Source organism: Pipistrellus kuhlii, unplaced genomic scaffold (assembly GCF_014108245.1).
Source record: "Pipistrellus kuhlii isolate mPipKuh1 unplaced genomic scaffold, mPipKuh1.p scaffold_m20_p_15, whole genome shotgun sequence".
Classification (NCBI taxonomy): Eukaryota; Metazoa; Chordata; class Mammalia; order Chiroptera; family Vespertilionidae; genus Pipistrellus; species Pipistrellus kuhlii.
In genome coordinates, this window is record NW_023425460.1 from 11,792,961 (window position 1) to 11,814,736 (window position 21,776).

A 21,776-nucleotide genomic window follows, 5' to 3' on the forward strand; every position below is an offset into this window, starting at 1 on the left:
CTGCATACCCAAAAGCTCTCTGGCATTCTCAATTTTAAGTGCAAAGAAGGTTTGAGACCAAAAGCTTGACAATTACTAAAACCTAGAGAAGCAACGAAGCCTGAGGCAGGTGCCTGGGAAGCCGTGCTCAGGCAGGCAGCTGTGGGCCAGGCTCGGAGAGAGCGCGGCCTTGCAAAGCAGCCAGTGAGATTTCCTGATAATCAAAGACAACGTCTGAAAACCGTGCAAAGTCCCAGCAGACAGCAAACGACAAATAGCAGAGTATGCTGATGGGTGTGAGGATAAAAGCTGGTTTTAAGTGCCTGTTATACTTGAATGTTATCTTCTGAATAACCCTGCTGGGAAGGAGAAAGGCTATCAAGATTCGAGAGGCTGGCAATTACCGATCATATTCTCAGAGCTCGCACGAGGACTGACACACAGGAAGAGCTCAGTATCTGTTAAATGAATGAATAACGATGTAAGTTGTGAAGTTCGATATGGTTGGCAACAAAAGGCTTATCAGGAAAGGATTAAGGGGCTGAGGTGCAAGGAGTCCCACTGAGCCCAAGAGGCCGCCTCTCCTCTGCCTCAGGACCCTCTTCGCTTTCCTCCTGAAGTCTGATTAAGAGAAGTTATTAGCATCTCATCTCCAGCAACTAAACGCAGTATGACCTAACACACTGGTCGGCAAACAGCGGCTCGCGAGCCACATGCGGCTCTTTGGCCCCTTGAGTGTGGCTCTTCCACAAAATACCACGTGCGGGCGCGCATGTACAGTGGGATTGAAATTTCGCGGCCCATGTGCAGAAGTCGGTTTTCGGCTCTCAAGAGAAATTTCAATCGTTGTACTGTTGTTTGGCTCAGTTGACTAATGCGTTTGCCGACCACTGACCTAACAGAACGCTTAATTTTAACTCCACGTCCCTCTTAAAAACTCTTCCTGATGCTTCTGCTTTTTTCGGTTTTCGGCTCAGAGGCAGCTCAGGAACAACTTCCTTCGTGGCTGCCTCTCTCCCGTGTACAATAGTTCTCGGAGCAGTGTCCGCTCCCATCTTCCCAGAGGCCTCCCCGGTCAGTGGCTACGCACCCCTTGACGTCAACGTTGGCCACAGCACTCTGGCTCCTCTCCGAAGAGCACTCACAACCTGAAATCATCGTGCTTGCTTCGCTTCTCCATGTGAGCAGGGCCGTGTTTATCTGTTCATCACTGTATCTTCCTACCTTAGAAGAGGGGAGCAATGCCTGTCCCGCGGCAGACACTGCTACACATACACAAATGTACAGAAGCCGAGAGGTGACCTAGTCCTAAGCTTTCCAATGCAATAGAACTATTCTCTATCAAACTTTACCACTGATCTTGACTTTTGCACTGTACCTTTACATTTCATAGAACTAACATGTATTAATATTATGAAGTACATATTTCATAATAGTCAAACGGGCCCAATTCCATTGTTATATTTACTTTTATAGCTAGATGAGTACAGTTCGAACTTGAGATAGACCAATTGAGTCTTTACTAAGACCTTAACATAAATGTAATTAATATATCTAATTATGTAAATTGACTTGTTAAAGTGACATGTGATTGGTATTTTAGAGTGCATGTTCTCTATTTAAATATAAACTTTTTCCTGCCTCATTCTCCATTTCATAGAAGAACTAACATGTATTAATATTATGAAGTACATATTCTTTTCTAACAGTGCTCTAAGATTTATAAAATATACCAGGATCCTCTGATGAGAAACTGCAGCCAATTTAAGAATTTTTGGGCACTAAGTAGTACTACAATAAATATTTATTAAATGACTGAGATTTTAGTGTTTCTATGTGTGCAATGTTACTGAAGAAATATCCTTTGGCTTCAAGTAAGGCAATACCTTTGAAGTTGCAAAACTCAATTCTTACAAGAAAACAAGAGAGTAAATGAAGTTTTTATTAGTGAAACAAGTAAATTTATATTTCCAACAAGGCTTTTATCCCTATAAATGAGACAAACTACAATACTTTACACAACATAATTTATTTTTTTAATATTTTCAAAACGGAAAGATTTCTTTGGGACTTTAGGAAAATAAAAATTTGAGTAAAAATAACTAGAGGAAGTTTTTCTTTTAATAATTCTTTATTGTTGAAAGTATGACAGGAAGTGACTTCAATTTTTATAATAAGTTGGTCTACAAGGTATATTAACCAGCATTTCCCCTCTCAAAGGATCCATCAAATACTAGACAATGAAGAAACTACGTTTAGAAAATGAGGCAGGAAAAAGTTTATATTTAAATAGAGAACATGCACTCTAAAATACCAATCACATGTCACTTCAACAAGTCAATTTACATAATTAGATATGTTATTAATTACATTTATGTTAAGGTCCTAGTAAAGACTCAATTGGTCTATCTCAAGTTCGAACTGTACTCATCTAGCTATAAAAGTAAATATAACAATGGAATTGGGCCCGTTTGACTAAGGGGGGGAAAATCTTCAATATTGCACATTTTCTTTCATTAAAAATGAAATTTATTAAGTCAGGGCCATCTTGGTTCTGAACCTCTCCATTTTTGTTGGAAGAAGACTCACCATCTCTTTACTAAGTTCTAGCTCCACTTCTATTTCCTGGGCAGCTTCAGGGTGCTTTTCACAGTAATCGACAATAAATCTGTAATGCTCCAAGGATGTTGCCAAATTTTCTAGCTCTTTTTGGGGATCTGAAGTGATGATTTTGCCATAGAGACGAGCAACTCGAAACTTAGCCAACATGGCAGGGCGAAGCACGTCTTCCCCTATATGCTCAGGAAACACTTTATTTGGGTCTCTCAGGGAGTCTAGGAAGAGCTGGTAGTACTTCATTGCTGACTTATTAAGATTATTTATTTTTTTTACGATGTGTGAATCAGGATCCCTCAGCTTGTCAGCAATGGCAACCTTCAAATCCATCATGTCATAGTAAGCATGTGCGATTTCAAACTGAATCTGTCTGTTGACCAGCAGATAATACTGTGGGTTCAGATCCACAGTGAGGGGCTCTAGCATGGCTATTCTACGCTTATGCATCTTGCACCGCCTCTCCATGTCCGTTTCGAAGAACGCAAGCACCTTAAACAGAGCACTGTGGTCTTGGACAACTTCAATATGGTCAGTGACATAACCGTCAATCTGAAAGAACTCTTTTGCTTCAAAGACATAGTGCTGACCCAGTAAGAAAAGTTCTCTGGCCTCTTCAAAATCTAAAGGCCTCAAGTAGCCCACTTTCTCTTCCACTGCAGAGATGGCGTCACAGAGCTCACCGGTTCCAAACTGCACAGCTTTCTTCCTAATGCTTTCTTCCTCCTCGAGTTCCTTTTTCCTTAAAGCTCTCAGTTCAGACTGTTTATCAAAGTCGAGTTCTCCTATGTTGTCCTGAAAGAAAAAATAATTATGGGTAAGTTACTTATTTCCTGCTGCCAAATAATATTAAAGCAAACTGAAGAGTACAAAAGAGAAAACCTTCTTACTCCCTAGCTTGGTTTAGGGTATTATACTCTTAAGCATCTTTTTTTTTTTTTTTTTTTAAATCTTTATTGTTTAGATTACAATTATTCCTCTCCCCCACTCCTCATAGCTCCCCTCCACCCAGTTCCCACCCCACTCCCTGTCCTCCCCCTCCCCCTTGTCCATAAGTATATGATTTTTGTCCAGTCTCTTCCTGCACCCCCCACACCCCCTTCCCCCAGAGAATTCAGTCCACTCACTTTCTATGCCCCTGATTCTATTCACCAGTTTATTCACTTGCATTTTAGATTCACTTGTTGATATGTATTTGTTGTGACTTTGTTGTTCATAATTTGTCTTTTTTTTCCCCCCTTCTTCCTCTTCTTAAACACCCTTCAGCATTTCATATAATGAACTCCTTTAGCTTTTTCTTATCTGTGAAGCTCTTTATCTGATCTTCAATTCTGAATGATAGCTTTGCTAGGTAATCTTGGTTGTAGGTTCTTGTTATTCATTACTTTGAATATTTTTTTAAAAATATATTTTATTGATTTTTTTTTTACAGAAAGGAAGGAAGAGGGATAGAGAGCTAGAAACATCGATGAGAGAGAATCATCAACCAGCTGCCTCTTGCACACCCCCTACCGGGGATGTGCCCACAACCAATGTACATGCCCCTGACCAGAATCGAACCTGGGACACCTCAGTCCGCAGACTAATGCTCTACCGCTGAGCCAAACCGGTTTCGGCTCATTACTTTGAATATTTCTTGCCACTCCCTTCTGGCCTGCATAATTTCTGTTGAGAAATCAACTGACATTCGTATGGGTACTCCCTTGTAGGTAACTATTTTTCTCTTGCTGCTTGTAAGATTCTCTGTCTTTTGCCCTTGGCATTTTAATTATGATGCGTCTTGGTGTGGTCCTCTTTGGATTCCTTTTGTTTCGGGTTCTCTGAGCTTTCTGCACTTGTAGGTCTATTTCTTTCACCAGGCGAGGGAAGTTTTCTGTCATTATTTCTTCAAATGGATTTTCAATATCTTGCTATCTTCCTTGGGCCCCCCATAATTCTGATGTTGGTACACTTGAGGTTGTCTCAGAGGCTCTTTGCACTATCTTCTTATTTTTGGACTCCTTTTTCTTTTTGCTTTTCTGGTTGGGTGTTTTTTGCTTCTTCCTATGTCAAATCTTTGACTTGATTCTTGCATTCCTCTAGTCTGCTGTTGGAACTCTGTATATTAGTCTTTATTTCAGTCGGTGTATGCTGAAATAAAGCATACATTTCTAGTTGGTTCTTTTTCATATCCTCAAGGGTCTCACTAAATTTATCGGCCTTTTTTAGAAAATTCTTGAAAAAAACCTTATAATCGTGGTTTTGAACTCTATATCCAGTCGTTTGCTTTCCTCCATTTCTTTCATTTGTGACCTATTTCTTTGCCTCCTCATTTTGGCTGCTTCCCTGTGTTGATAGAATGGCTTTGTGTGCTAGGTGTCCTATAGGGCCCAGTGGCCCAGCCTCCCTAATTACCTGAGGTGGACACTCTTGGTGCACCCCTTTGTGGGCTGTGTGCACAGTCTTGTTGTAGTTAAGCCTTGATTGTTGTTGATATCACTGGGAGGAATAGACCTCCAGGCCAATTGGCTGTGAGGACCAGTTGTGTCTACAATGGGAGAACTTCTGTGCTGGAGACACCCTTATGGGGCAGGACTTGCTTCATTGGGGCTTTGGTACTTACTGAGTTTGCCCCCTTGAATGTGTCTCTTATGGATGTGAAGAGTTTTTTTGTTTTTTAAAAAAAATATATTTTACTGATTTTTTACAGAGAGGGAGAGAGAGAGAGAGAGAGCTAGAAACGTCGATGAGAGAGAAACATCGACCAGCTGCCTCTTGCACACCCCCTACCGGGGATATGCCCACAACCAAGGTACATGCCCTTTACCAGAATCGAACCCGGGAACCTTCAGTCCGCAGACCGATGCTCTACCACTGAGCCAAACCGGTTTCGGCGTGGATGTGAAGAGTTGTAATCTGACCAGTGGGTACATTGGCTCTTAGATTTCCAAGGAGGTGCAAAGTCAGCCACTGTCGGAGGCCACCTAGCCACCTAGCAGAAGCTACAGAGAGATCTGCAGATTCTTTCTCTTTTCCCCCCCTAAATATATTTTTATTTTTTACAGAGAGGAAGGGAGAAGGATAGAGAGCTATAAACATCGATGAGAGAGAAATATTGATCAGCTGCCTCCTGCACATCCCCCCACCACTGGGGATGTGCCTGCAACCAAGATACATGCCCTTGAGCAGAATCGAACCTGGGACCCTTCAGTCGGAAGGCCAACACTATCCACTGAGTCAAACCAGTTAGGGAGATTCTTCCTCTTTTGTTTGGGGTTTATAGGTGCCCAAATGAGGCCCAGCTGTGAATCAATGCAAGCTGCTGTGGAGCCCTGGAGCTCTCTGACACAGCTGCAGTTTGTTTGTTTAAATATATTTTGATTTTTTACAGAGGAAAATAGACGGATAGAGAATTAGAAACATCAATGAGAGAGAAACATCGATCAGCTGCTTCCTGCACACCATACCTCCCACCAGGGATGTGCCTGCAACCAAAGTACATGCCCCTGACCGGAATCAAACCTGGGACCCTTCAGTCTGCAGGCCGATGCTCTATCCACTGAGCCAAACCGGTTAGGGCCAGTTTGTTAGGTTTTAGATTGCAAAAGGCCAGTCCATTCGTATTCAAAAGCCTCTTCACATAGCTTGGGTGCGGTTGTAAATTGGGTGGGGCAGGGTCTCAGGGAATCTCCAGGGCAGAAAAAGGGCAATAGCTGCCCATCAGCCCTGCCCCAAAGAGGCCCTCGGGTCTCTGTGTCCCGCGACACCATGCAGGGACAATGATCATTGCAAGCCCCTCTGAGAGAGTGCCGCCCTCGTGTCCTAGCCCAGTGCCAGACAGTCCAGTTTCTCTCTGTATGAGTCTGGGTCCCCTGAGTCTCGCCCAGAACTGGAGTTCAGAACAACTGGGAGCTTATATCTCCCTTCAGACTGAAGAAGACAACAGCGTACTCAGGTGCCAGCCCCTTCGCGCGCATTTCCATACCTCCACACCCATACCTCTGCACCTCCTACCGGACTCTGCGCGTTTCTCTTTCCTTCTATTAGGTCTAGTAATAATTAATGTCGTTTTCTAATACTTTTTTAAATCGAATTTATTTAAACAATTCAACAAAATTTAATCAACAATATAGTTGCCGTTGTTTTCTACTACTTGTGCCCAACGCTCAGGAAGCATTTTAATCCCTCTGTTGTAAAATTCTTGTGATTTTGATGCAAAAAATTCGGTCAATGCATTTTTGAGGCATTCTTCATTATTAAATTTTTTTCCAAGAAGAAAGTTTTGCAAAGAACGAAACAAATGGTAATCGGAAGGGGCAATATCAGGAGAATATGCAGGTTGAGGGAGAACTTCCCATTCCAACTGGCGCAGTTTTTCAGCAGTGATTCTTGCAGTATGCGGTCGTGCGTTATCGTGGTGAAGAATTACGCCCTTCCGATTAATCAGCGCGGGTTCTTTTTCTCTTAAAGCTTGGGCTAACCTTTCCAATTGGGCACTATACACTTGCACTTGTAATGGTTTGGTTAGATGGTAAAAGTTCATAATGAAGAATTCCTTTAAAATTTCACCAAACACACAACATCACTTTTTTCGCATGCAAGTCAGGTTTTGGCGTGGGCTGCGGAGCCTCATTTTTGTCCAACCATTGAGGCCGCCTTTTCAAATTAACATACGGCACCCATTTTTCATCTCCGGTAACAATTTGCTCTAAAAACGGCAAACGGTTTTGACGAGAGAGGAGCGAACTGCAAATTGTGACTCTTTGATTACGGTTGTTGTCGGTCAACTCATGAGAAACCCATTTTCCAAACTTTTGGACTTTGCCAAGTGCACGCAATTGATTGGAAATTGTTTTTTGTGAACCATTTAAAGTTGTCGCAAGCTCTTGTTGGGTAATTTGAGGATTTTGCACCAAAAGAGCTTGAAGAGCTTCTTGATCAAAATTGGACACACGGCCTCGACCACTCTTGTCATCTAACGAAAAATTTCCCTCGCGAAATTTCTCAAATCAACGCTGGCATTTTCTGGCGCTAACTGCATCTTGACCAAGAGCACTACAGATGTTTTTTGCAGCCTCACTTGCTTCCTAATTGGAACTCGTAAAGCATGCAGTGCCGAATATGCTCTTCATCCGCCATCTTCTTAGCCCTAGTTTTGCAACAAAAACCAAACCAAACAAACTTTTTCAAGCAAAACTTGTTAATTGCACTTCACACGTTCTGTAGATACCACGTGTTTGAAGGTTATATGTCAATACAAGTCAACGCCAAGCAAGATTTTAAACGAATGTTTAAAAACGACATTAATTATTACTAGACCCAATAGTTGTAGAATTCCCACTCAGCCAGCCTTTCCATGGTTCTGGATGATATTTGTTTTGTCTTTTAGTTATAGTTTTGATATGGTTGTGTGTGGCAGCAAGTTCAGGTGTTCTCCCATTAAGCATCTTGTAAAAGATTTCTTCTAATTGTATTTTTATCTTTTACATATGTCTCCCCCCACCACCACTGACCCACTCCAGATGGCCCCCAGGCTCCAGCCCACCCTGCCGTAGGCCTTCAGCACCCTATTGTCTGTGTCCTTGGGTTATGCATATATGCATACAAGGTTTTTGGTTGATTACTTCCCTCTCACCACCCTCCCTCCCTTTCCTCTGAGAAATTGTATTTCAATTATATTAAAAACACAAGAAATTTGGAAGAAGTATTTAAATAGATTAACCATTTATAAACCTTTATTCCTATTTATTTTTTTATTGAGTGGAGAGAGAGAGAAACATTGATGTGAAGGATAAAACTTCAATTGGTTGCCTCCTGTATGTACCCTCATTGGGTATTGAATCCACTACCTTTTGGTGTATGGGACGACAATGCAGCCAACTGAGTGCAACAGCCAGGACATATTAATTTCTCTTTTGGGACTCAAACTTATTTATAAGTTACTCCTTCAGGTAAGATAACTACATATGAAAGAACTTTAAACACTGTGAAACATTATATACATGTAATACATTATTAGATTTTAACTGAGTAAAACTGTAATATAAATCCTAAAAATATTTCACAGACATGTCATTAAGATTAATGATATGTTTATGCTACAGATAAGTTTTAGTGAAATATAGTACAGAGAAATACTCGAGGTATTTTAACGACATTAAAGATAGAGTTAAATCTAACTTTATAGTTAAAAGTTCTCTCTTCCTCCTGGGGCAAAAAAAAAAATAAATATATATATATATATATACACACACACACACACACACACACACACACACACACACACACATATATATATATATATATATATATGTGTGTGTGTGTGTGTGTGTGTGTGTGTGTGTGTGTGTGTATATATAATTAAAATGGTTTAAAAATAGAGTAAGCCCTGGCCAGTGTGGGAGCATCAGCCTGCGCACTGAAGGGTTGAGGGTTCAATGTCCCATCAAAGGTATGTAGCTGAGTTGCACATTCAATCCCTGGCCTGGTCAGAGTATGTGCAGGAGGCAACCAATTGATGTGTCTCTCAGATCCAAGTCTCTCTGTCTCTGTCTCATTTCACCCACTTCCACTCCCAAACCCTCCCTCCCTATACTCTCTTTAAAAACCATTGGAAAAAATGTCCTTTGGTGAGGATTAACAAAAATTAAGCTCACCCTCCTCATGCTACCTAATAAAATGGTCAGATCCCTTAATATTCAACCTGAAGACCTTTCCTTTTTTTCTCTTGATTTTTGTCTCTCTCCTACATTGTTCAAAATAAGAGCCATGATATGGATAATTATTGAGCAGTTGAAATGTGACAAGTCCAAACTGAGTCATGGGCTATGTAAAATAATTAATTTCCAAGAAATTTTTGTATAAACAAATTTCCAATTGGAAACTTAAAATATTTCTTAGTTTTTAATATTGATGACATATAGAAATGACAGTATTTTTTATATTCTGGATTAAAAGTAGAATTAAAATTAATTTCACCTGCTTTTTTTAAAAAAATATTTTTTTTTATTGATTTCAGAGCAGAAGGGAGACACTCAAAAACATTAATGACGAGTCACTGATTGGCTGCCTCCTGCACACTCCCAATCTGGGCCTGTGCCCTGACCGGGAATTGAACCGTGGCCTGCTGGTTCATAGGTCGACCCTCAACCACTGAGCCACGCTGGCTGGGCTTCCCCCTTTTCTAAGTGGCCACTAGGAAATTAGAATCACAAATATAGCTAGCATTGTATTTCTATGGGACAGCACTGCTCTAAACAGGTGACGCCTTTCACCATGCTACCTCTGCCATTCATGTGAGGAGGCCCCGAAGTGTACAGCTACAGCCCAGACCTCTCCTCAAGCTCAGCCACAGCTCCCGAAGTGGCATCTCCTCTCAGAGGAGTCAGAGCAAGCCTGTGAAACTCGGCCCGTGGGCTGCATGCCTGGCTTATTTGGCCAGTGTGAGCCTTTGAGTTTGACATGCTCGATCCAGAGGCATCTCAGCACGTCCACAACGGAACCCCTGTGCTTCTTCAGCAGGTGGGAGCCTGATCCTGTCCTAGTGTTATCTCAGGGAAGAACACTTCATCCATGTGGACAGCCAGCAACCTAGGAATCATCCTTGAGAAGTCTCTTGTCCTTTTACCCCACATTTCAAGTCCATCACCAGGTCCTTAATGCTTCGGTTTCTAAACTAGCGGTTGACAACCTTTCGGATCTCACAGACCACCAGTGGCCCGGGGACCACCAGTTGGACACCCCTGTTCTAAAATAACTCGTGAATCCATTCTTTTCTTCTGCCACCACCTTGGGCCACGCCACCTTCACATCTCACCTGACTGCTGTGGTCTTCTAACTAATCTCCCTCAGCCACTCTTGCTTTCCCTCAATTCGCTCTCCATTCTACCACCAAAGTGACTGTTCCAAAACCCTCCTAGCCTTCCATTCCTAAAAGGCCCTGCATGTTCCAGCCCCTTTAACTCTCTTCCATCACATGTTCTCTCTCTCTCATGCAGCCTCACAGGCCTGTTTCCTCCCTTCTGGTACCATGCTCCCTACGCCCTAGATCTTTCTAATATGCTGCGTCAGCCCCTGGGAACGGTCTCCCCTTTCTCCAGCCCAGGTCATCCCACTCTGTCCCTGAGCACACTTCAAATGCTACTTCCTCCTATAATATTATGTGGGCAGCCAGCATCTTGTGTCTCATAGCTACAAACTGACAGGGCTGTTTCCAAATATGTTTATATTTATTTTTATGAATACACATATTCACAGGGTGAGAAAAAAGTTATAGCTGTGACTATATGTATGAACTGTTGTGTTAATTACTGTTATTTTCCAATTGTAAACAACTGTAAACTTTTGCCCCATCCTATACATCCTATACATATACTGCTTAAAATATATAAGATTAGTAAGAATTGTTTTCTGCTCCCAAGTTACTTATAGTCTAAAGAGGAAAAGGAACATGAATAGGGATAGTACAAAGCAGAACTTAATGACTTAGGAAGGGGTAAGAAAAGTTCTATGGAGCTTACAGGAAGGAGATATTTGCAGGGGGAGAATAATTATGCATTTAATCACTACTTATTGAACCTAGTGTACCTGAAGAATGGTGATCTATATAATAAAATCCTAGCCGAGACCGGTTTGGCTCAGTGGATAGAGCATCGGCTTGCAAACTGAAGGGTCCCAGGATCGATTCCGGTCAAGGGCATGTGCCTTGGTTGCAGGCACGTCACCAGTGAGGGGTGTGCAAGAGGCAGCTGATCGATGTCTCTCTCATCGATGTTTCTAGCTCTCTGTCCCTCCCTCTTCCTCTCTGTAAAGAATCAATAAAATATATTTTAAAAAAATAAAATAATAAAAGCCTAAGAGACCTTTACGGCAGAACGACCAGAATGACCGGTCACTATGATGCGCACTGACCACGAGGGGGCAGATGCTCAATGCAGGAGCTGCCCCCTCTGGTGGTCAGTGTGCTCCCACAGGGGGAGCGCCATTCAGCCAGAAGCCAGGCTGATGGCTGGCAGGCGCAGCGGTGGTAGCTGGAGCTTCTCCCGCCTCCACAGCAGCGCTAAGGAGCAGCGAGCAGGTGCACAGTAAGGAATGAGGGGTCCTGGACTGCAAGAGGGCACAGGCTGGGCTGAGGGACACGCCTCCACACACACAAATTTTGTGCACCGGGCCTCTAGATAATATAAATATGATGTAGACCCCACTTCTCAGGGAATTATATTCTATCCAAAGGAAAGTCTTCAAGGAAGAAGTGGTATTTGAGATAGGCCTTGAACAGTACATAAGATTTTAAAAGAGTAAGAAATACTTATGAGAGCATTCTGCATGTTTTGCATAATGAACATGCAATGAGCCCAAGAAGCATAATCCCCATTTTAAGCTTTTATGTCCTGCTCATTTAAGAAAAGGCAACTCCTGACTGCATTACCTGCATTGAATGTTGAGCATTCTGCATGAGTGTCAAACAGTATTTGATCCAGCATCTTGCTATTTCCCCTTTTCTTTGATGATAAAGCTCTGGCACATCTCCTTCAGTTTCAGTAGCTAAAATTATAAACATGATTTGTCTAAGTTAATGGTCACAATTGTAATGTTCATTGTTACTCATTCTTTTTAAAAAATATATTTTTATTTCAGATAGGAAGGGAGAGAGGAAGACAGAGATAGAAACATCCATGATGAGAGAGAATCACTGATCTTCTGCCTCTTGCACACCCATATTAGGAATTGAGCCTGCAACCTGGGCATATGCCCTGATCAGGAATCGAACCGTGACTACTTGGTTCATAGGTCAACATTCAACCACTGAACCACGCAGGCTGGGCATGCATTCTTTTTTATACCGCTTTTTCCTGATTTATATAAATAAGATTCTCACTGAAGCACTGGAAAAAATACCCCACTCCAAATCCCTACCACCCAGAGATATTATTTTTGCATATTTTTTTCTAGTTTTTTTTCTTATGTATTATCTACAGGTGAAAACTAAGGTTTTCACCTGTAGATATATAGCTTTACACCTGGCCAGTGTGGCTCAGTAGTTGAGTGTCAACCTCTGAAGCAGGAGGTCATGGTTCGATTCTCAGTCAGGGCACATGCCTAGGTTGCAGGCTCAATTCCAGTGGGGACCATGCAGGAGGCAACCGATCAATGATTCTCATCATTGATGGTTTCTCTCTCTCGTCCTTTCCTTTCCTCTCTGAAATCAATAAAACTATATTTTAAAAAATTAAAATTTACCAAATTTGTGCATTAATAGATCATATACAGTGCCATTCACAATTGAGAGCAATGTAAACAAACATACAGATGCAATACCTAATCATAACTGTAAATTATGATTTAAAAGTAAAATAACTAATACATTCTATACTACTGTATAATTTTATAGCCACCTCCTGTTGCTATTGCAGTGAATTCAAGTATTGCAAGTATCTGCTAAAATGCTGTGTAAATGCTAATCATCTCTGAGCAGTTTATTTCCCCGGTAAATTGCATATTGCAGTAAAAAGTGATCTCTCAGTATTTTTTGTCATATTTAGTGCAACACTGTAAGTCTTGAATAACACCATGGTGCCAAACAAAGTGCCTCTAGCACTACCTTTGGAAGTACTCCCAAGAAGCAGAGAAAAAGACGTGGCATGACAAGAAAAAAGTTGAATTGCTCAGTAAGTACTGTAGATGGAGTTCTGTAGCCGCAACTGCTGCCATTTCAAGATAAATGAATCCAGTATAAGAATCGGTGTTAAAAAAAAAAAAAAAAAAAAAAAAAAAAGTGAAGCTGTTACTGTAACTACACAAGTAGGCATGAAAAACTTGAACTTTTTGCAAAATATGTTTTATCTGATTCTCCGTGTGGGTGCAGGATTGCTTAAGAAAGGCATATCTATAGATTTGAGGCATACCAAATATGATTTGAGAAAAAGCAAAGTCACTATTTGACAGTTTAAAGCAAAAGGAAGGTGAAGGATCTAAAGCTGGAGAAGTTACTGCCAGCAATGAATGATTTGATACTTTTAGAAAGAGGTTTGGCTTCAAAATCTCAAGGTAATAGAGAAGCAGCTTCTTGTCAACCAAGAGGCAGCAGACAGGTTCCTAGATGCTATTCAGAAAACCACTGTGGAGAAAGGATATCTGCCTGAACAGTTTCTTTTGCAGAGGAAAGTGCACTAATCTGGGGGTGGGGGGAAGCCACAAAGGACATTTATTAATAAGGCAGAGAAGCAAGCGCCAGCATTTAAGACAGGAAGGATAGCCTAGCTCTGCTGTTCTGTGCAAATGCAGTTGGGTTGTGATCAGGAATGTCCTTATATATAATGCTGCCAACCCTGAGCCTGGAAGGGAAAGGATAAATGCCAGTTTTCAGTCAACAAGAAAGCTTGGACAAAACCCTTTTTCTCAGTTGGTTCAATTGATGCTTTGTCCCTAAAGTCAAGAATTAACTTGCCAGTAAGGGACTAGCTTTTAAAGTTCTTTTAATATTGGACAGTGCCCCCGGCCATCCAGACCCCACGAGTTCAACACCAAAGGCATCTAAGTTATCTACTTGGCCCCAAACACATCTCTAATTCAGCCTCTAGATCAGGGGATCACAAAGACCTTTAAGGTCTTTGTACCAGGCAGGGTACTCTATGGAAAGGATTGCCGCCATAGGGAAGTGGACCCCAAGAGAAAGTCTAGAAGGATTACACCATCGGAGATGCCATGTTGTTATAGAAAAAGCCATGAAAGCCATCAAGCCCAAAACAATAAATTCCTGCTCTTAACTGTCCAGATGATGTGCATGACTTCACAGAATTTATGACAGAGCCAATCAAGGAAATTGTGAGATTGTAAATATTACAAAAAAAAAAAAGAATCTTGGAGAAATTCAAGAGCTAGAAGACATTACACCAGAAGACAAGATGACGATGAGGGCATCCGAACCAGTGCCAGAGGAAGAGGCAGAGGAGGCAGGTGCAGAGGCAGAGCCAGAACGCAAACTGGTCTGCGTCAATCTAGCAGAAGGGTTTGATTATTCAAGACTGCTTTTTACTTATTTCATGACAAGAACCCTTCTGTGATACAGGCACAGTAAAGCAAATGTGGAAGGATTGGTACTAAACAAACATTTTTAGAGAAATGAAAAAGCAGGAAAGTCAGACAGAAAATAAAGGTATTTCTGTAAAGTTAAGAGTGTGCCTGCCTCCACTCCACCTCTTCTGCTTCTGCCAGCCAGATTACTCGGCACACCCCAGCGTGAAGACTAGGGTGAAGACTTTCATGATGACCCACTTCCACTTAATGAATAGTAAGTAAATCCTCATCATGCTGCAAAGCTAATGAACTTTGCTGTGTAGGCCTGTCTCCATGTGAAAATCTAATAACTGTATGAGACATTTTTGTTATCACCTAAGTATTCATTGTGTAAGGACATCATGTACAAGACCTGAAGCGGACAGCCTATCCCATAGGCATAAGGTGAGTGACATTTAGTGTAAAATTAGTAAATTTTTCATTTTCTTACTGTTTCATAACTTGGCTTTCAAACATTCTATTAACATACAGTATGCTTCTCTCTCTCGCAATTGGAAAAACTAGGTATCACCTTATCACAGATAAGTGGTTTTTCAAAAAGATAATGTTTTCAATACTGTAGTATGACTGACTGTAATACTATATGCTATGAAAATTTTATAATTTTTTTTTCACTTCCCAAGAAACATTTTTTGTTGTTGTTACTATTGTATAATCCTCACCCTAGGATATTTCTCCATTGATTTTTAGAGTGTAAAAGGAAGGGGAGACACAGGAGAAACATTTATGTGAGAAAGACTGGGGCCAGGGATCAAGACTACAAACTAGGTACGTGCCCTTGACCTGGAATCGAACCTGGGACCCTTCAGTCCGCAGGCTGACACTCTATCCACTGAGCCAAACTGGCTAGGGCTCTACAAAACAATTTTTACCCTATTCAGAATGCATGTCTTAGATATTTCAAGCATCTTATTAGAAACGAATGTTTACTATCATGATCACAGACTTGTTCCCAAACTTCATACTAAGTTTTTCTTAAACCTTCACCCGAGGACCTTTCCACTGATATTTAAGAGCAGAGAAGGGGGGAGGGGGGAACACATCAATGTGAGTAACATTGATTGGTTGCCTCTCATAAGTGCCTGGACTGGGGACGGGAATTGCAACAGCAACCTAGGTATGTGCTCTGATCAGGAATCGAACCCAGACCTTTTGATGTGCAGGATGACACTCCTACCAACTGAGCCACGCTAGCCAGGGCCTAAGTTTAATTTCATCTGAGCCTTATTTCCAAGCCTTCTTAAGGCTGCAGAGTCCCCCACCCTCCAGAGAGCTTTTTCATCTCCGGCCAGTGGAGGAGGTCGGAGGGGCATGAGGTAGGAAAGAGGTCTTTTGGCTCAAGCAATGGGGTTCTGGGCTTGCTTGCGTCTGAATGCCACCTCTGCCCCCACTATGTGTGACACGGGGCAGCCGTTGGAGCTCTCTGTGCTCCAGTTCCCTATCGGTAAAGTACAGAATGTAACAGCGACTGTCAAACAGTATTGCTATGAGGATTAATAAGATGATACCCAAGAAGAATTTAGGACAGGATAATAGTACATGTAGGTGTTCAACATCATTATTAATCAAACTGGACTAAGAAAAGCATCACTCATACAGGTTTTTAGAATACCTACTTTAATAAAAATATGAATTCTATATTTCATGCTATAAATGAATCCTTATGAGGTAGTTGAAAAGCAGTTTCCTCTAATTATTTAAACATTTTCTTTTACCACCTTCCCTATGCTGTGGTCTCTGTTAATAAATAGTGCTAAACAAGTGAAGATTAGCATAGCTCCTAACCAACTTATCAAAAATTCCAAATTAATGGAATCCAAATTGAAATAGATTTCTAATTAATTAAAAGTAGTCCTTAGTGGAAGACATCCTCCAAAATAACGTTCAGAATGATGGTGGAGGTTTAGTTAAGGGCCAATTATTAAATTTTGTAACAAGTCCCATGTCCAGCTTTACCAAAATATTTTTGCATTTGTGAAAGGTGTTCCCTTTTGCAAGAAAATTTTAAAAATTATAAATACAATAAATTTGGTTTAAATTATTTTGGTTTTCACCAGTATTTTAAAAAATCCTTTGTAACATGAAGTAACGGTATAGTTATTAATCCACATACTTTCCTCTGTAGTTTTCATCAATAAGGGTGTGCCACCAACACCACCAAGGCCCAGACAGCTGTAGCACTGACCCGTCCTACAGGGAGAGAATCAACTCACCCCTAAGCGCCACAGGACAGCCCTGATGTAAGTTACCAGAGGCTTGGATTGCCTCCTTCAGATGAACATTCGTTTCAGTAGAAAAAGGGACTTTTAAACTATAAAACTTTCTACCTGAATTCTCTTTTAAAACTTTCTACCTGAATTCTCTTATAATAGTTGATTCTCACTGTTCATGTAATTATGTTTTATAAAGTCACTGTGAACAGTAAATGAGCAAATACTGAAACATTCCTCCTCCAGGAAACACAGGGTTAGGTTCCTATGAGCTTCTGGTCCCATTTTTGTCAACTGATCAATATAAAACCTTATTAGACAAGTGTTTATTTAAAGACATCTTATTTAATATGCATTAACACTGAATTCTTGGCTAACAGCACTGTAAGCCTGAATGAAGCTTACGTCACACTGCATTTTCTCCATAAGGCACAGCACGGCCTTCACACTAGGCAGCACTTCAGCACTCCATTCGGGGCCATTATAAGTAATGAAATCACCAACAAAAAGCACAAAAATGTCACACTAAACAGACCACAAAAAAGACACTTGTTTTACAGTATGAGAGCTGAAACCTCACCTGGGAAATGTGCACCTTGGACAACTCAAATTCTCTGCTATTCAGCACATGCCAGCAAATGAAGTTTGTGCCTCGAGCACTGACTTGGGGTTACAAGTAAATTGTAGCAGGCAGGTGAATTCCCAAACATGAAATCCTCAAATAATGAGGACTGACCTTACTTTGGAACCTGCACTTAGATATGAAGTCCTTAATCTTTCCTTCACAGAAATGGGTTCTTGAATTCCTTACGGTTTGAAAGTAAGTTACTAGATTGATACCTTACTAAAATGTGTTCAGGGACCTGTGCAAGCATGTTACAGATTTTATATGGGAAGTATTTTTTAATTGAGATATTACTGACATATATTATTATATTAGCTTCAGATGTATGTGATTGATATTTGCAATATTGCAAAATAATCACAAGTCTAGTTAACATCCATCACCATACAGCCACAAATTTTTTTCTTGTGACGAGGACTTTTAAGATTTACTCTTAGCAACTTCCAAATATGTATACAGTTAACCATACTATATATTACAACCCATGATTTAATTATTTTAAAACTGGAAGTTTGTATCTTTCTCTAAATAAAAAATTTCCTTCTAATATTCCATTGAATATATATGCTACATTTTCATTATCCATTCAGCCACAGACAAACTTAGGTTGCTTCCAACTTTGGCTATTATAAATATTGCTGCAGTGCAGATATTCTTCGGGTGTTTTCCTTTCCTTTGGAAGTACACTGAATGGCCAGGTTATTATGATCTCTGGACACATAATAATATGGCCATTCAGTGTATATCATATATAATAAAAGGCTAATATGCAAACTGTCCCTTTGACCAGGCGTTCGACCAGCAGGCAGGCCAGGCAACCATCCATGTTCCCCCCCAGCCAGGCTGGCCGGACCCCACCCATGTACGAATTCATACATTCAAGCACCACGCCTCTAATATATATATATATATACTGAGTGGCCAGATTATTATGCGTTCAGAGATCATAATAATCTGGCCACTCAGTGTATAACCAGAAGTGGAATTGCTGGTTCATCAGGTAGCTCTATTTTTATTTTTTGAGGAACCTCCATACTGTTTTCCATAGTGGCTGCACCAATTTACCCAAAAGTACACAAGGGTCCCCTTTCTCCACATTTTCGCCAACATTTATTTCATGACTTTTTTATCTAACAAGTGTGAAGTGATTATCTCATTGATTTGCTCATTTTTAAGACTAAATAAAACACTAACTTAAAAATTAGATATCTGCAGTGGATAGAGCATCTGCCTGCAGACTGAAAGGTCCCGGGTTCGATTCCGGTCAAGGGCATGTACCTTGGTTGTGGGCACGTCCCCAGTAAGGGGATGTGCAAGAGGCAGCTGATCGATGATTCTCTCATTGATGTTTCTAACTCTCTATCCCTCGCTCTTCCTCTCTGTAAAAAATCAATAAAATGTATTTTTTTAAATAAATAAGTAAATAAAATAAAAATTAGATATTTGCACACTTATGTAGTATTCCAACCAAAAATGTATATAGCAGCGCCCCCTTTTTTGTGGTCTTGCTTTCCATGGTTTCAATTCCCCGAGTTCAACAACGGTCTGAAAATATTAAATGGAAAATTACAGAAATAACTCAAGTTTTAAAATTGCATGCCATTCTTAGTGTAATGACATCTCATACTGTCCTATTCCATCCCTTTGTCCAGTGTATCCTCGCTATGCAAACACTACCTGCTAGTAGACACTTAGTAGTCACTTAGATCGATTGCAGCTGGTATCACAGTGCTTGTGTGCAAATAACCCTCATTTTACCTAACAGTGGCCCAAAGCACAAGAGTAGTTTAAACTTTATAGTAGGTATGTATAAACAAGAAAAAAAAATAGTTCAATACTAATCACAGTTTCCAGGAATCCACTGGGCGTCCTGGAACATATCCCCTTTAAGTAAGGGGGTACTATTGTAACCTGAATCTTAGTGTAAGAAAACATCAACATGCCAACTGAGGAAAATTCTATGAAATGACTGACCTGTATTTTTAAAAATGTCTACATGATGAAAGACAGCAGTTGAGGAACGTTCCAGATTTAAAAAGACTAAAGAGATGTGAAAACTGCCCTCACTGGTTTGGCTCAGTGGATGAGCATTGGCCTGTGGAACTGAAGGGTCTCAGGTTCAATTCTGGTCAAGGGCATGTACCTAGGTTTCAGCCACATCCCTAGTAGGAGGTGTGCAGGAGGCAGCTAATCATTGTTTCTCATTGATGTTTTTAACTCTATCCCTCTCCATTCCTCACTGTAAAAAAATCAATAAAAGAATATATTTAAAAAAATAAAGAGGTGTGAAACCTAAACGCAATATGCAATCTTGAACTGGAAATTCAGGTACTAGAAAAGAACTGCTATAAAGGACATTATGAGGACAATTAATGAAATAGAAATATGCATTAGAGATAATAGATGTAATCATTTCTTTTTCTATGATTACATAAAACATCCTTATTCTTAAGAAATACACATTGAAGTATTAAGGAGTAAAGTAGCCTAATGTATGCAAACTTCTCTCAAATAGTTCAGAAAGAAAAATGTGACTGCAAATGAGGCAAATATTAAAAACAGGTGAATTTAGAAGGTCATATAGTAGGTAGTTTTTTGTTTTGTTCTTGAATTTTCTAAAGTTAGGAATTATTTGAAAGTTTTAAAAAGCTATATATAATAAAACATGTACACATAAACTTACTGTCTTCTGTGGTTGGATTCTTTCCAATTTGACCAAAAATGACATTAGCAGCTGATAAACAATGCCTGGCCTCCATAAAGCATTGCTGTTAAGGAAATAAACAAGAGTAAATGTAACTGTCCAACAACCTTATTTACAATTGATATGGGAAAAGCTATTAAAATCAGGTGAAAACCAGTAAGTCGCCGAACATTAAGAAGGTTTATGAGACATGTGATGGTATTATCGAGTTAAAGACTGCCTCAAAGAAGTACAATGCCCCCAAACTCTTAATCCAAACTGACTGGAAGGCAGCTGCTGACTGAGATGGCTCTCCTCAGGTAACTGGTAAGTCTACAACAATAGCTACATCATAGATTCCAGGTGCCTCAGATCATCTTCAGGTTCTGCCCAAAGAGCCAAAGTTATGTGCACGATAACTTCTTAGATCTACATTCTGTCGGAGGACTTAAGGATTTGATTTTTTAGGTTTAGAGATCCCTTTTATATCCTACCATTCAAAGGCAAAAATAATAAATGATAGGAAGAGATTCCTGTCTTCTAAAAATCTTCTATTGTATGAGAATTCCCACCAAGTTTTGATGTCAATGACTTTCCACAGACAAACTTTACGAAACTGCTTTACCAACATACTTGAAGACTTTGTAATTCAAATCTGGGCTTAGTAAACTTCTCAAATGCTTGGAGAAGATCTTGTTAATGTGAACACTTTGCATTTATCGTGTAAGTCACAGGCCACCCAGCAAAGATACAAAGTTCAAGTCCAACTTTTAGTTGGAAGCCATCCTCATAAATATGTCTGCGTCATGTTAGATATACTTACCTGATTTTGCTAAGAAGATTCTTAATAGTTAGCTATGACTTTAAAATCTCAACATTGAATGTAGCCCTCCCTAAGCAAATTCAGAAACCATCTTGAGAATATCTGGGGACCATGTGTAGTATTAGCCCAACAACATCTACAGATCAAAGTGTTAGTGTTAAACCTCAAAAAAAAAAACAAGTTCATTTACATGAGCAGCTTTAATTGTCCCTCCACAACCCCTCCGCCTCATGACCACCGCCGCTTTCTCCAGACGGGCTGGTTCCCTGAGCAGCCACGGCTAGAGCAGTGAGTGCCGCTCTGTGCCCTGCCCTGGAGGTGGCTGGTAAATGTGGGTGAGCACCTGCCAGGGAGGGACCCAACAAGTAGCAAAACCTCATCTCTGGAACCAGATGAAGATGAAGAAGGTATAAATGGCAGCTGCTTTTTTAAAAACATGGTTCAAATCTCTCTGTAATACAACTTAGCCAGCTGTAACAAAAACTTATAAGCCATCCTTGTAAAAAAAAAAAAAAAAAAAAAAAAAAGCACAAGGCATAGGGCAGGTACTCATGAAAATTATTGCATGCTCCATAAAAGCAATATTTAACAACTTTATATTTTAAATTACACTTTAATATCTAGATATCTAAGTATTATCAATACCAACATTGTTTAAAGTGATCATTAAAATCACAGTGACTATGTAACTTTGAAACAAATAAGAGGCCCCCAGAAGCTATAAAAATGGTGCCACAAGCAGAGGCACAAGATAACACTTTTTGATGATGGCCACAATAGAAGGGAGGC

The 21,776-nt window shown here is 40.3% G+C and overlaps 1 protein-coding gene across 3 annotated transcripts in view; it reads right to left on the reverse strand.

Moving 5' to 3' along the window:
- Positions 1 to 2,091: 2,091 nt before the first annotated feature.
- The window catches only part of LOC118719171 (kinesin family binding protein), a 32,299-nt gene continuing 12,614 nt past the window's right edge, over positions 2,092 to 21,776 (reverse strand). Inside the window, exons 5-8 of one of the 3 annotated variants that reach the window (XM_036438297.2) lie at positions 20,165 to 20,249; positions 19,324 to 19,365; positions 11,999 to 12,114; positions 2,092 to 3,387 (exon numbers count right to left, since the gene is read on the reverse strand). In XM_036438297.2, coding sequence (XP_036294190.1) covers positions 2,512 to 3,387; positions 11,999 to 12,114; positions 19,324 to 19,365; positions 20,165 to 20,249 — 1,119 coding nt within the window. In that variant the 3' untranslated portion in view covers positions 2,092 to 2,511. The remainder of the gene's footprint in view (positions 3,388 to 11,998; positions 12,115 to 19,323; positions 19,366 to 20,164; positions 20,250 to 21,776) is intronic. The other 2 variants (XM_036438298.2, XM_036438299.2) reach the window with 2 other exon arrangements.